Source organism: Brassica oleracea, chromosome C6 (assembly GCF_000695525.1).
Source record: "Brassica oleracea var. oleracea cultivar TO1000 chromosome C6, BOL, whole genome shotgun sequence".
Classification (NCBI taxonomy): domain Eukaryota; kingdom Viridiplantae; phylum Streptophyta; class Magnoliopsida; order Brassicales; family Brassicaceae; genus Brassica; species Brassica oleracea.
The window spans coordinates 25127960-25139788 of record NC_027753.1 but is presented as its reverse complement, the minus strand read 5'-3'; the positions used below and the strand labels follow the sequence as shown (position 1 = coordinate 25139788).

The following is an 11829-nucleotide window of genomic DNA, read 5'->3' as shown; positions in this document are numbered from 1 at the left end:
CTTGAATGAACTAAGAACAAGATTAGGGTTTAGGGTTTTTGGGTTGTGGTCGCCGGTTTTGGCTTTTAGGTTAGAGAGAGGTTTCGATTTTGTCTCAGGGATCTAGAGACGATCGTGCTGATAACGTGTTGTAAAGAATGGGGAATTTGTCTCTGTCTTATTAATGAGTAATAGATGTTCCTTATATAAGGATTACAAAATATAGGAAAAAGGAAATTATCCAAAACCTAATACAACATGAAATAGGAAAAGATCTAAACAGATAAATGGAAAACGTCCTAAGATCTAAAGTCGACTAAGACATAGCCGACTCTCTCTCCTCTTGGACGCCGACTCTTTCTCCTCTTGGGCAAGGCCACGGCTGGGCCTAGACATGGTCATTGGTTATGGGCCATCCACATAATGATTTATAACATTTTTAACTTTCTATTACACACTAGAAACACTTTTTATATGTAACGTATTTTATTGTGAACCAGCAACGGATTATGGACAATTTTGCCTTTAATGGAAAGGACAGTTGTGGATGGGTGATTTGTGCACGAGTGATGTGTGGTTGGGTGATTTGTGAACGGCTGATGTGTGGATAAGTGATGGGTAATGTGTAGATATGTGATGTTAATGTGTTTATAGTAGATAAGTGAAAAAACTATCTGTTTTGATTCCATAAAACTATACAACAATACGTGGACATAGATTCATGTTATTAAAATTATACCATAAAACGTGGACACGGACTCTGTTATCTCCAATACAAACACTTGGCTTCTTCAGCTCAATTGATAAATTATCTGCAGTTAAACTTCAATCAAGATGAGAAAGAGATGATATCGTGAGTATGAGCAGAAAGAAAAATCGAAGAAGCGTTTACCTTTTGTCGGAGAGTAATAGATCTTGCATGTCAGAGATTTCTGATCTAAGAAATTTGCGTTTTGTCATGACGTGGATAGATGTAATTTTGATTATAATTGAATTTAGATCCCGAGATGATGAATGTAATCGAATGAATATTGTCCATGTCCACAACTAGTTTATAATTCTGTTAAGATGTTCATGTCCACGACTAATTTATAATTCTGTTATCCACACTTTCGTGTCCACGTCCACATTTTGTTTACATATTAATATATATAATATATATATGAACATGGATCTTAAAAGATAGAGAATTTTATATATAGTTTATTATGACAATTATTTTTGTTTAATATATTTTAGAACTTGAGATAAAAGTAAATAAATACATAAAATAGAATAAGAAAAATAATAAAATGAAATAAGAAGAGAAGAAAAATTCTCTTTAGTTTATGGATAAAAAAAATTTTGACAAAAGAAAGTGTGTCTCAAGTGATAACTGTCTTCTAGTGTAATTTGAATGTGAGAAAATGCCTGTAAACCATTCTATATTCAAGGAGGGAAAAGAAAACTCTATGGCTAATCAACTTTTATTTTCCCCCAAAAAACATATTTAAAAGTACAAACAATTATTTTCTAAAAAGATGCAAGTCTTAATAATAGTGTAGTGGTTTCACCCGGTTTACATGCTTCTACACTAAAATTCTAATCTATGAGTTAAGACTTAACAAAAAAAACATTTTATTAACTATTATAAAAGTTAACTAGATTTTGACCCGCGCTTTCAAAGCGCGGGTTTATTATTTTTTTTTTTTCAATTGACAAATATTTAGTAAATGTCATATTTTCTTATATTTGTGTTTTATTTTATAAAAGACTTAAATTTTTTATCTTTATTTATCGTATTAAAAAATTAAACTTTATTTCTTTAATGAATTAAGTTGGTATAACTTTGATAAATTAATTTTATTATGTGGTTAATATTTTAATAAAAAAATTATATACTTTTAATAAAGATTTATACTTTTCAATGAAAAAATTCAATTTTTTTTTATGAATGCTTAAATTATATTAAGAAAAGAAAAAAATAATAATTAAGAATAGTTGAAAAAAAATTATTTGAACTTGGACTAAATGGCCCAAAGGAAAAAAAATGTAAAAATTAGATCTGATTTCTTAATCGGCCCAAATGGCCCAAGAGAGATCTGATGTGGGCTGGATCCAAAAAAAATGACCCAATATAGATGTGTTATTAATATTACTTGATTGCCCTTAATGAAACATGCAAAGTTAGTAAAGAAGGGACATACTAAGGTAAAAAGAACAATATGATCCTTCTTTAATAGTATAGATATATACTACCTATAAATCCAATGGATCATCTATTGTTTAAATTCAATTATTGATAGCCCAATAAAAATTTCCGGAAGGCCCAAAATTTAAATGATAAGATTAGTTATTAAATGTAACATAATTTTTTACGAATAGGTCTATTTTAAAAAAAAATCACACATGAATCAAGTTTGTGACTTCTGTTTTAATATATAAGATAAAAAACTTGCATCATTGTGCAAATAAAACTTGTAAATCATCCCCACCGGTGGGGATGGTGATTTGGGGTGCCTAGCAAAAAGATTAAAATTTTTAATATGTTATATTTTATGTATTAACCGATTCTAAGAACATGAGCTTAAAGGATCTCGACCATTTCTCTTTCTTACTTTTTTCTGTATTTATATTACTTCATCCCTTCCATAATATAAGTTGTTTTAGTGAAGTTCTCTTGTTTCAAAATATAAGATATTTTGATAGTTTTAAGGTATTTTAACTTAAAGTTGGTTAACCAATAACATTTTAGTGCATTATTTATGATTAGTTAACTTATTTTCAATTTATATTATTAATAATATTATCTTCTAAAAAAAAAAAATTTAATTGTTGTGCATTCAACCAAAACATCTTATATTATAGAACGGAGAGAATATTACTTTTTGATTTGGTACTCTTCTATACTCTACGGCTGGAGAAACTCTAAAAGATTTAGATGGTCATGGTACAAATATAATTGTCGGCCAACTAAAATTATTAAAAATAATTATAATTACCAGTTGTAAAATTATCTACTAATATTTTTGTATATTTTTTTTTTGTTATCCCTAATATTTTTCTATAATATAGTAATAAAATTCGATGATCATTATTATTATTTTTTGTTTGAGCTTTTCTCACATCAAGTGAACTGCTTTTAAATGTACACACTGCTTGTGAAAAACCAGCTTCTTTAATGTTTTTTTCTTCAAGTAGTTTACAACACTAAAAGATTTGTAACAAAAAAATCCACAGCTTTCTAATTACAGGAAAGACCCCCAACAGACCATCTTCAGGGCTTTGTATTCTTCACTTGCTGTGACTCTGGTTTGTTCAACTCTTCAACCACGGTGAGAGATATGGAAAGTTTTGAAGAGTCAAGTAGATGTTCTTCGCCATTGTTTCTTTCTTTTCATCTGGCTCAACTTGAAAGGGCTCCAGCTTTTTCTACGTTTTGAAGTCTCACAAAAGAGACCAGAAGCAAGAGCTTGTTGAAGCCATAGCTCAAACTCTTCTTCATCCTCATCCATCATCTCCACGTCTAAATCCCAAGGGAACCTACTCGAGTTTGATCTTTGTGTCGTCTTTTCTAAACCAACCATGTTCACATGAAAGCTTGGCCTATGCGTGTTTGGTCTACACGCCATTCCCTATTTAATTCAAAAACCAAGTTCATGTATCTCAAATCATCTTCACATACAAGTAATCTGCAAAGAGAAACTGACCTGACAAATGGCCCATTCTGAGACGTCAAAGATTTTGCTTTCCGCACAAACAAAAGCACGTGGTATCTCAATCTTTAAAGGACATGAAAAAACAGAGTAGATACTGAATCAAAACAAGATTCATCATTACAAGTAACAAAGGAAGAAGAGAAGCTTTATACTAACCTTATGTGCTCTCTCCAAGGGTAATGTTCCTTTGAGTTCCACCCACCCATCTCCATCTTTGGCTTGATGATATTGACCACAATCCTGTACTTTTAACCAGATTAGATTATCTGAAAGAGAACAAAGATGCGACAAGATAATGGTTTGATTCAATCACCTGGCACCATCTTGCCTTTGCTTTACTCCTACTTGTGCACACCCATATGTGTGAATTACCACATTTTGTACAATGTATCCGCCTAGACTCTTCTGATCGATAACCAGGACCACTCTGCAAATGAAAAACAAAACAAATTTTAACATGACAAGTCTCACAAACACGAGCCAAAAGACACTAAACCTGATGTGAAGAAGCATGAGATGTCTGACAAACACTCCTGGTCCTAGACTCTTCTTTTCTTAATTGCTCATCGTAATCTCTCTTCTTTACAATATCAGAAAGAACCTGAAGAAAACAAACACACAAAAATTCAAGAACATAAACATCACAATCACAAAAAAAATTCAAGATCATATGCCATCCAATCACCTCATAAGCACATTGAAGTTTCTTGAATGATTCACTAGCCAAAGGACTTCCCATGTTTTTATCAGGATGAACCAGCATTGCCTAGAACAACAAACCACATAACTTCATTAACCTTCTTAGAAGCAGCATTAACCCTACACAGCATTGTAAACAAAGAACCAAACCTTCTTTCTATACTCTTTCTTAAGCACAGCGTCATCAATCCTTTTATGCCGAGGGAACCCCAACGCTTCATAATGGTTCAAACTTTTCAGTATTCTCTTCATTTCATCAGCTGGTGAACTTGTTTCTATTTTGACAGTCTTAACACTAGCAATCTCCTTCACGCTATTAACAACATTTGTAGGAGCAGTTGGTTCAGCAGATGACTTATCCTCATGAACCTTTCTCTCGGTTTCTTCTTCTTCAATAGGAACTGAAGGATACTCAAAGTCCCCTGAGTAGTCTTCTTCTATGATTGTTTCTTCAACTTTCTTCGGTTCCTCAGGTTGTGGTTTTTCACTTAGATTGTCACACCACTGAAGAAGACAGTTTAATACATCGTTGGACAAGAAAGCAAGATTCATTGAGAGCAATAAACCAAGCCATCCGAGTCTGACTTTGACACAGTACATCGCGTATAAGGCCGCCACTAGAACCACCAGACGGGCATGGTTTAAGGAGAATAAATAGCCTAAAATTCAAACAAAAAACTAGATAAAATGAAAAACCATGTAAACAGTATAAAATTAAAGCATAAAAATTGAAACTTGCCTCCAACAATAAACAATGTACCGGTGATCCAAAAGTTTGCATACATCCATAAAACCAAAATACCAAATAGTCCTACAATAAAGAGCCCAGGTGTGCAACCAAGGTTCAAAACAACAGCTGCAGCTGTTCCCTGCATTAGTATATTCAAAAACAATCAACAATATAAATGTAGTAAGACTTTTAGTGGAGAGTAATGGCATCTGAGACAATACCATACTGAGGAGAACATAGACTAGGCAAGATAAGGAAGTCAAGCTAAGGAAGCAACTCCACATAATCAGAAGCAAAGCAGATGAGCCCAACTTGGCGCTGCAACGGAAACCCCTCAAGATGCAATCTTTCCAGTAAACAATTGACAGACGAAGAAGACCTAATAGCTTCCCACATCCACTACACACCAATGGCCAGTGACGCTCCACGATCTCTCCTATCTTCTCCACACAAATCCTCATGGCAGAACAAGCATCAGAGCACATTTGTTTCTGAGACTGCATCCATTTCCAACCTTGTTTAACCAACCCAATATCTTCCATAGCTCAAATCCAACAACAAGAGAGGATGAAACTGCTAAAAAGGCAACTACTTTTTAATCCCCAGCTCACGAAGACAGAGATTGAATGATGTGAGAGCAGAACCATAGAGACTCATCTCTATATGAAACCAGCTTCACCGCCATGGCTTTGATCTATTGTAAGATCACAAGATAACTTACTCAATCAGATAAACTTCACAGAGAGAAGATATACAAGAAGCAACACACAGTAGCAAGAAAGACAATCTGGTCACGCTTATTCGTTCAACGCAAGTCTCTTCACATACAAGTTTCCTCAACACAACAGATTTTTAAAAAGGCAAAGTAAAGCTCCGTAATGTCTGAAACAGACAACAAAAAAAGGGAATCTTTCTCTTTCCCTTTTTCAGCAAAACCAGTCTTTGCTTCATCCAAAGACATTCTTAGAATTGCCCATGAACGTCCCACTATTAAATAACCGATCCTTTGATCGGATCCATGAATAAATAAGCTTCGTCGGAGAATCACCACCACCGTCAAGAGTGTCCAGGGAGAGATATAGTGAGTGAGTGAGTGATTAACAAAAGTAAGATGATGGGCTTTAGTTAAAGTAGATTGTGAAGGGGCACTGTGAGGTTAAAGCTCGTGAGAAAGCGAAAAAAACAAAACTTGGAAAGTTTCGAAAAGCTCTTCAAGGTGAGAGAGACGACAAAGTTTCACGTATACAGAGAGAGAGAGAGAGAGAGGAGATATAATCAATCCATAGAGAAGAAGGCGAGAGAGGTTAACAAACAGTTAATTAATTGTTAATTAGCATTAGTTTTTGCGTATTAATTAGTTTTAGTTGTTGAAATAAACACACTTTATTGCTGGAGTAGTGTTAATCTTATGGGTCCCACTTTACTTCCAAGAGACCAAGAGGCAAGAGTGTGAAAACTCCTGCGGGTGCTTGTAACCGGACTAGGTTAAATTCCGGTTAAGTTCTGTAAATGTTGAAGACTAGTAATGGATTTAACCGAACTGAACCGCATCTTTCAAGGTGTTTGTTTTTATACGTTTCTTCTTCGCAGTGTCTTTGCATTCTAATTGCTTTTTTCGGTTTGGATTTATTGATTATAGAAAAAAAATTTGCTGTTCAATTTTTCAGTTGTCATTATATGATGTGTCGGTGAAATATTCTTGTGGAATTTGGTTTAAGTTTTCATTTCAGAACATGTGCTTTTAAATGATTGTTTGTTTTCATCTGACATTGTTTAGTTAAGCATGTTCTGTTATCTGTATCCATAGTGTCGTGTATTTATATTTTTGGGATTATGTGTATTCAACAAAGATACCAAAGTGTTTTCATTTCTTTCATAAGAAGAGTTCAATGTTCTTAAAAATAATATATGTTCCTGTTACTTTTTTTCAACATGTTCCTGTGACTTATAAGTTACAGCAACTTATATATTAGGGAAATTGTACTCATAACGAAGAGTTCAATATTACTATAAAAATAGAAGGATAGGTTCCCTTGACTTATAAGTTACAACAACTTTATATGTCCATACGACACTAATCATTGATCTGCTGGGTCCACTTCTATTGGAAGAAGTCTCGGAAGAAAATGTTTATATTTAAATTGTGGTGGGTGATATTTTGATTCAATATATGAAATTGGTGACTTGTTGATTGTAATCTTACTAACTCTTATTCGAATCTAATAGTTTTGTATTTTTCTTTCTCTTCTCGAATTAGAAGCTAACATATCAATTAGTCAACCAATAGTTATTCACTTAAACGACTTTTGAATGATTTGTATTATATCTTTCAAAGTAGTACTCTAGTTGTTATAGTGACATGAGTAGAAGAAAATGCATACAAGAATGTAAAAGAATCATATTATATACTAAATAACTAGGTACAATCATGTAGTTTTACATACGCAATTATATATCAGTAGATATGATCACAACTTGTTTGATGTTAAGGTTTTTCAGATAGACAATGGTCACGTTAGTTGATGTTTCCAGTTATGGAGACGCCATAGTTGAAGGAGCATAAGACATTTATGATTTATTAATCATCAAAACACACAACAACACATCATCTACTTGTGTGTTGTTTGTCAACACCCAACAGCAACGAGCGACTGAAACGCGTAGCTAAACGCTGGTCGCTGGAAGTAGTCATGTTAACCAATCTGCTTTTCATTTCACCGTTTGGCGAATTTCACAGCGTTCAGACAAAGTAATGGGGTTGATTAATTAAACTAAAATTTATAGGGGTCAACAACGCAATAATAAAACAAATACTGAAAATCCTACGTGGCATAATTGAAGATAACGTTAGTAATGAAGATATCCATGGAAAGCCACACAACAGTCGCCACGTGTGAGGACAAGAATCACTTGTCAGATCTCCTCTCTCACCATATTTAAACACCACACAAACGCACCATGCGAGACATAGAGATTAGAGATCGTGAGAGAAGAAGAGAACTTTGATCTTTGTGAGAACATGGCTGCTTCAGTGATGCTTTCATCAGTGACATTGAAACCGGCGGATTTCACGGTGGAGAAGATGTCGGCGAGAGGATTGCCCTCGCTCACAAGAGCTTCTCCTTCTTCCTTCAAAATCGTCGCTAGTGGCGGCAAGAAGATCAAGACAGACAAGCCCTTTGGTCCGTACAAACATAACACAGTTCTACATATCTTACACTCTACCGTTACTGTTAAAAGTATATCTTATTCCGTTAAATCGATTTTTGTGTGTAGGAGTTAACGGCAGCATGGACTTGAGGGACGGCGTCGACGCTTCCGGCAGAAAGGGCAAGGTAAAACGGTGTCGTTTAGTGTTTTTTCCGTCTTGAGCCCCTAAACCGATGTCGTTTAGTGTTTTTTCCGTCTTGAGCCACTAAACGATGTCGTTTCATTTCAGGGATACGGTGTGTACAAATTTGTCGACAAGTATGGTGCGAACGTTGATGGATACAGTCCTATCTACAACGAGGACGAGTGGTCAGCGAGTGGTGACGTGTACAAGGGAGGAGTCACCGGTTTGGCGATTTGGGCGGTGACACTCGCCGGTATTCTTGCCGGAGGAGCTCTTCTTGTGTACAACACAAGTGCTTTGGCTCAGTAAAATCTTGAAACTGTGTTTAACTCATATGTACTCGTGTTCCTCTATTATATGTTTTAGTGTCGTTGTTCTGTTCTATGTAATGTTGTTAAGAAACTAAGAAGATACTTTGAATCTATAAGAACATGTTTATAGACTGAAACAAATGGAGTTTTGAATGATGATCCTTGAAACTAGAGGAGAACATTAGTGTTTGCTGATTGGAACATTTAAGATGGACTAGTCATTGAAATTCATCAAGCGAGTTGTCATCTTCTTCTTCATGATGTGAAACCGAAGAGGAGCTGGTGCTAAGCAAAGGGGTTGATCTGTGAACATCTCCATCTAACATCAACAATCTCACTCTCTGCAAGCCAACACCATTGCAAAATAAATTCAAAAAGATAACATACTGATGCAAAGAGTTTACATTCACATGGAAAGGAAGAAAGCAAACCTTCTCAATTTCGTCTAGAAGTGAAGGGTTTTCTCTTAAATGCTGCATTGCTTTCTCTCTTCCTTGACCGAGTCTGAAACAGAGACACAAAACACAAATGCATATCTCACAATCTGTATCCACAAGATGTCTTGAGTTTTCAGTTTTGGAAACTACACCTTTGGTCTTCGTAGCTGTACCAAGAACCCTTCTTCACAACAACCTCCATGATTTCAGCGCAATCAAGAACACATCCCTACAGGTTTTAGGTTTAAGTTAAAAGACAAGGAAAAAATGTTTATCTGCTGTCAGAGAGACTGGTGATGCATACCAGTTTACTGACTCCTTCCCCAAACATAATCTCAAACTCGGCTTGCTTATACGGTCTCGAAACCTGCACATGTATAAATATATAATAAGACAAGTCCACTTATGTTCAAATATAATTTGACATGTTTTTGCGTAAATACTAACCTTGCTCTTCTGTACCCTTACACGAGCCCGTAGACCAATATCTTCATCTCCTTTGCTCTTTAAATAAGTAAATTGAGAATTAGACATGAGTAACACCGACCAAACCACACAGATATAAAGTACTATCTTAGTAGACCTGTTGTCCTTACAGATTTGATCTTCCCCGCAGAACGAATTTCTAGTCGGACGGACGCAAAGAACTTCAACGCAATCCCTCCACTAGTCACCTCTGGGTTCCCATAGTACACACCAATCTTGAAAGCATAAGAGAACATCAATGTTAGTTCAAGAACACAACATAAAAGGTGTATTGTACTAATACCTTGTATCTGATTTGGTTAAGGAAAATAAGTGTACAGCCAGCTTTAGAGGCGTTTCCCGACATTTTACGAAGAGCTTGACTCATAAGACGAGCTTGCAACCCCATTTGCTGCATTCCAATCTCACCCTATGCAAGGAAGAGGAAGCAAATACAAACTCAGAAAGAATCATACAAGCAAGAAAAGTAGAGATGTGGGGAAAGAGATTAAATCATTACTTCAATCTCGGCACGTGGAGTAAGAGCTGAAACAGAATCAACACATATAAGGTCAACCGCACCCGAACGACACATACGGTCTGCAACTGTGAAGAAAGCAACATGTTAGGTAACTCACGCATGAAAACAACCATATCAATAATAAGAATGTTTTTGGATTACTTTCTAAAGCCATCTCGCCGTTATCAGGCTGGCACACTATCAAGTTTTCAACATCAACACCTAATGCTTTGGAGTACGCTGGATCAAAGGCATGCTCTGCATCAACGAGCATTGCATTGCCTCCAAGCTTCTGCACAGTTAGAAAACCACCATGTTTCAGAAACATATAGAAAGATCAGATCGAAGTAGTTGACAAAAAAGAAAACCTGAACTTCAGCAATTGCATGGAGTGCTAGCGTGGTCTTGCCACTACTCTCTGGTCCATATATCTGCAGCCAGTATTAAGTTACAAAACCAATTATCATAGTGTCACACTTCTTATTCGTTTTTTCTCTCTCACAGAAAGTGCATACCTCGACTATTCGACCCTTTGGGAGGCCTCCACCTAAGGCAAGATCAAGCGTCAAAACACCACTGGGAAAAGTCTCCCTGCAATACAACAAATCATTTTTTATTTTTCTGAAATTAAATATCACATGGAGGAATCAAGATGTTTTATAGGACTTGTTGTTCAACCAAGTATCAAGAAAGAGTATTAAGAGAGAGAGAGATTCTCACACTAGTGCACCACCAGCACTCCCCAACCTGGTTACACTTCCTTTGCCAAACGAACCATTAATGTCATTCATAGCTGCCTCTAAAGCCTTTTGCTGTAAACAAAAGATAGTAAGACTTAATAAGAACTCAAAACAAGAGTGGGCTCAGAACAATGCAAAAAGAGCTGACAACAAAATATGTATCTGGTGCCCAAAACAGCTAGAAACAGGACAATGAGAGAAACGAAACTCCGTTCTTGGATCCATAGACAAAGATAATATCTCTCAAGTTGCTATTGATCAAACAAGACAAGACAAGCCAAGCCACTCTTAGAAATTAAGAGACAGTGTCAACAATAACCATTGAGCGGAGACACGTGTTCACACTGAATCGAAAAGAAGGGAGAAGGGAAGAAGTTTACACGGTCGAGGAAGCGGGAATCAGAGCCGTTGATTCTGTCATCGAGTTCAGAGCGGATAATCTGAGAGGTTTTCTTGGCGGCGTTGACAGTGACCGGAGAACAGAAGCGGCGGGAGTAGTAGCAAGGGGATAGACGGAGCGGCGGAGGATACAAACATGGCGTGCAAGTGTTGAGAGAATTGAAGCAAGGATTAAGTTTGAGAGACAAGACTAGGCTTGAATCCATTTTTCTAAAGGAAACGACAGAAGAAGGGATGTCCCAGAGGAAGAAGAAGAAGAAGAACCCCAGATAGTTATGTTTGTTCGGACAAAAGAAAGTTGATCTTATTAAAGCTTCTGAGAGAAGCAAAAGGCCTCGTGATGAAAATGGCATGTTCGTGGTCAATCAAAGCAAACTTAAAAGGCCCAGCATCTTCTTCTAATCCACTCTTTAAGTAATCAGAAAGATACACTAATGGTTTCACTGATGAGAACACGGTTTAATCAGAGTCAGAGTTTGGAACAATATATATATTTAGTTTGTACTGATAAGAAGCC

General features: G+C 36.0%; 3 protein-coding genes across 3 annotated transcripts; 1 reads left to right on the top strand and 2 right to left on the bottom strand.

Moving 5' to 3' along the window:
- Positions 1-3232: 3232 nt before the first annotated feature.
- On the bottom strand, positions 3233-6381 carry LOC106300180 (dnaJ homolog subfamily C member 14-like). Its single transcript, XM_013736274.1, has 9 exons — positions 5328-6381; positions 5116-5245; positions 4527-5035; positions 4363-4443; positions 4174-4278; positions 3991-4104; positions 3834-3917; positions 3669-3740; positions 3233-3593 (listed from the first exon to the last, which is right to left on the bottom strand). The coding sequence occupies exons 1-9, from the start codon at positions 5646-5648 to the stop codon at positions 3321-3323; spliced, it is 1689 nt and encodes a 562-aa protein (XP_013591728.1). The 5' UTR covers positions 5649-6381; the 3' UTR covers positions 3233-3320.
- A 1668-nt stretch (positions 6382-8049) lies between these two features.
- Positions 8050-8904, top strand: LOC106300182 (photosystem II 10 kDa polypeptide, chloroplastic). The gene is made up of 3 exons (XM_013736276.1): positions 8050-8288; positions 8383-8441; positions 8546-8904. The coding sequence occupies exons 1-3, from the start codon at positions 8126-8128 to the stop codon at positions 8747-8749; spliced, it is 426 nt and encodes a 141-aa protein (XP_013591730.1). The 5' UTR covers positions 8050-8125; the 3' UTR covers positions 8750-8904.
- On the bottom strand, positions 8828-11720 carry LOC106300181 (DNA repair protein recA homolog 1, chloroplastic-like). Its single transcript, XM_013736275.1, has 13 exons — positions 11294-11720; positions 10894-10985; positions 10689-10764; positions 10542-10604; positions 10336-10465; positions 10174-10259; positions 9958-10083; positions 9785-9889; positions 9636-9692; positions 9493-9555; positions 9341-9417; positions 9183-9255; positions 8828-9092 (listed from the first exon to the last, which is right to left on the bottom strand). The coding sequence occupies exons 1-13, from the start codon at positions 11663-11665 to the stop codon at positions 8970-8972; spliced, it is 1443 nt and encodes a 480-aa protein (XP_013591729.1). The 5' UTR covers positions 11666-11720; the 3' UTR covers positions 8828-8969.
- Positions 11721-11829: the final 109 nt, after the last annotated feature.

Coding starts and splice junctions, on each gene's coding strand:
- LOC106300180 (XM_013736274.1), bottom strand. CDS start 5,648: ATGGAAGATATTGGGTTGGTTAAACAAGGTTGGAAATGGATGCAGTCT. Junction 4,279..4,362: donor AACTTCAATGTGCTTATGAG/GTGATTGGATGG, acceptor TGTTTTCTTCAG/GTTCTTTCTGATATTGTAAA. Junction 3,918..3,990: donor CAAAGGCAAGATGGTGCCAG/GTGATTGAATCA, acceptor TTAAAAGTACAG/GATTGTGGTCAATATCATCA.
- LOC106300182 (XM_013736276.1), top strand. CDS start 8,126: ATGGCTGCTTCAGTGATGCTTTCATCAGTGACATTGAAACCGGCGGAT. Junction 8,289..8,382: donor CAAGACAGACAAGCCCTTTG/GTCCGTACAAAC, acceptor TTTTGTGTGTAG/GAGTTAACGGCAGCATGGAC. Junction 8,442..8,545: donor CTTCCGGCAGAAAGGGCAAG/GTAAAACGGTGT, acceptor GTTTCATTTCAG/GGATACGGTGTGTACAAATT.
- LOC106300181 (XM_013736275.1), bottom strand. CDS start 11,665: ATGCCATTTTCATCACGAGGCCTTTTGCTTCTCTCAGAAGCTTTAATA. Junction 10,084..10,173: donor CTCCACGTGCCGAGATTGAA/GTAATGATTTAA, acceptor TTCCTTGCATAG/GGTGAGATTGGAATGCAGCA. Junction 9,890..9,957: donor TTAACCAAATCAGATACAAG/GTATTAGTACAA, acceptor TATGCTTTCAAG/ATTGGTGTGTACTATGGGAA.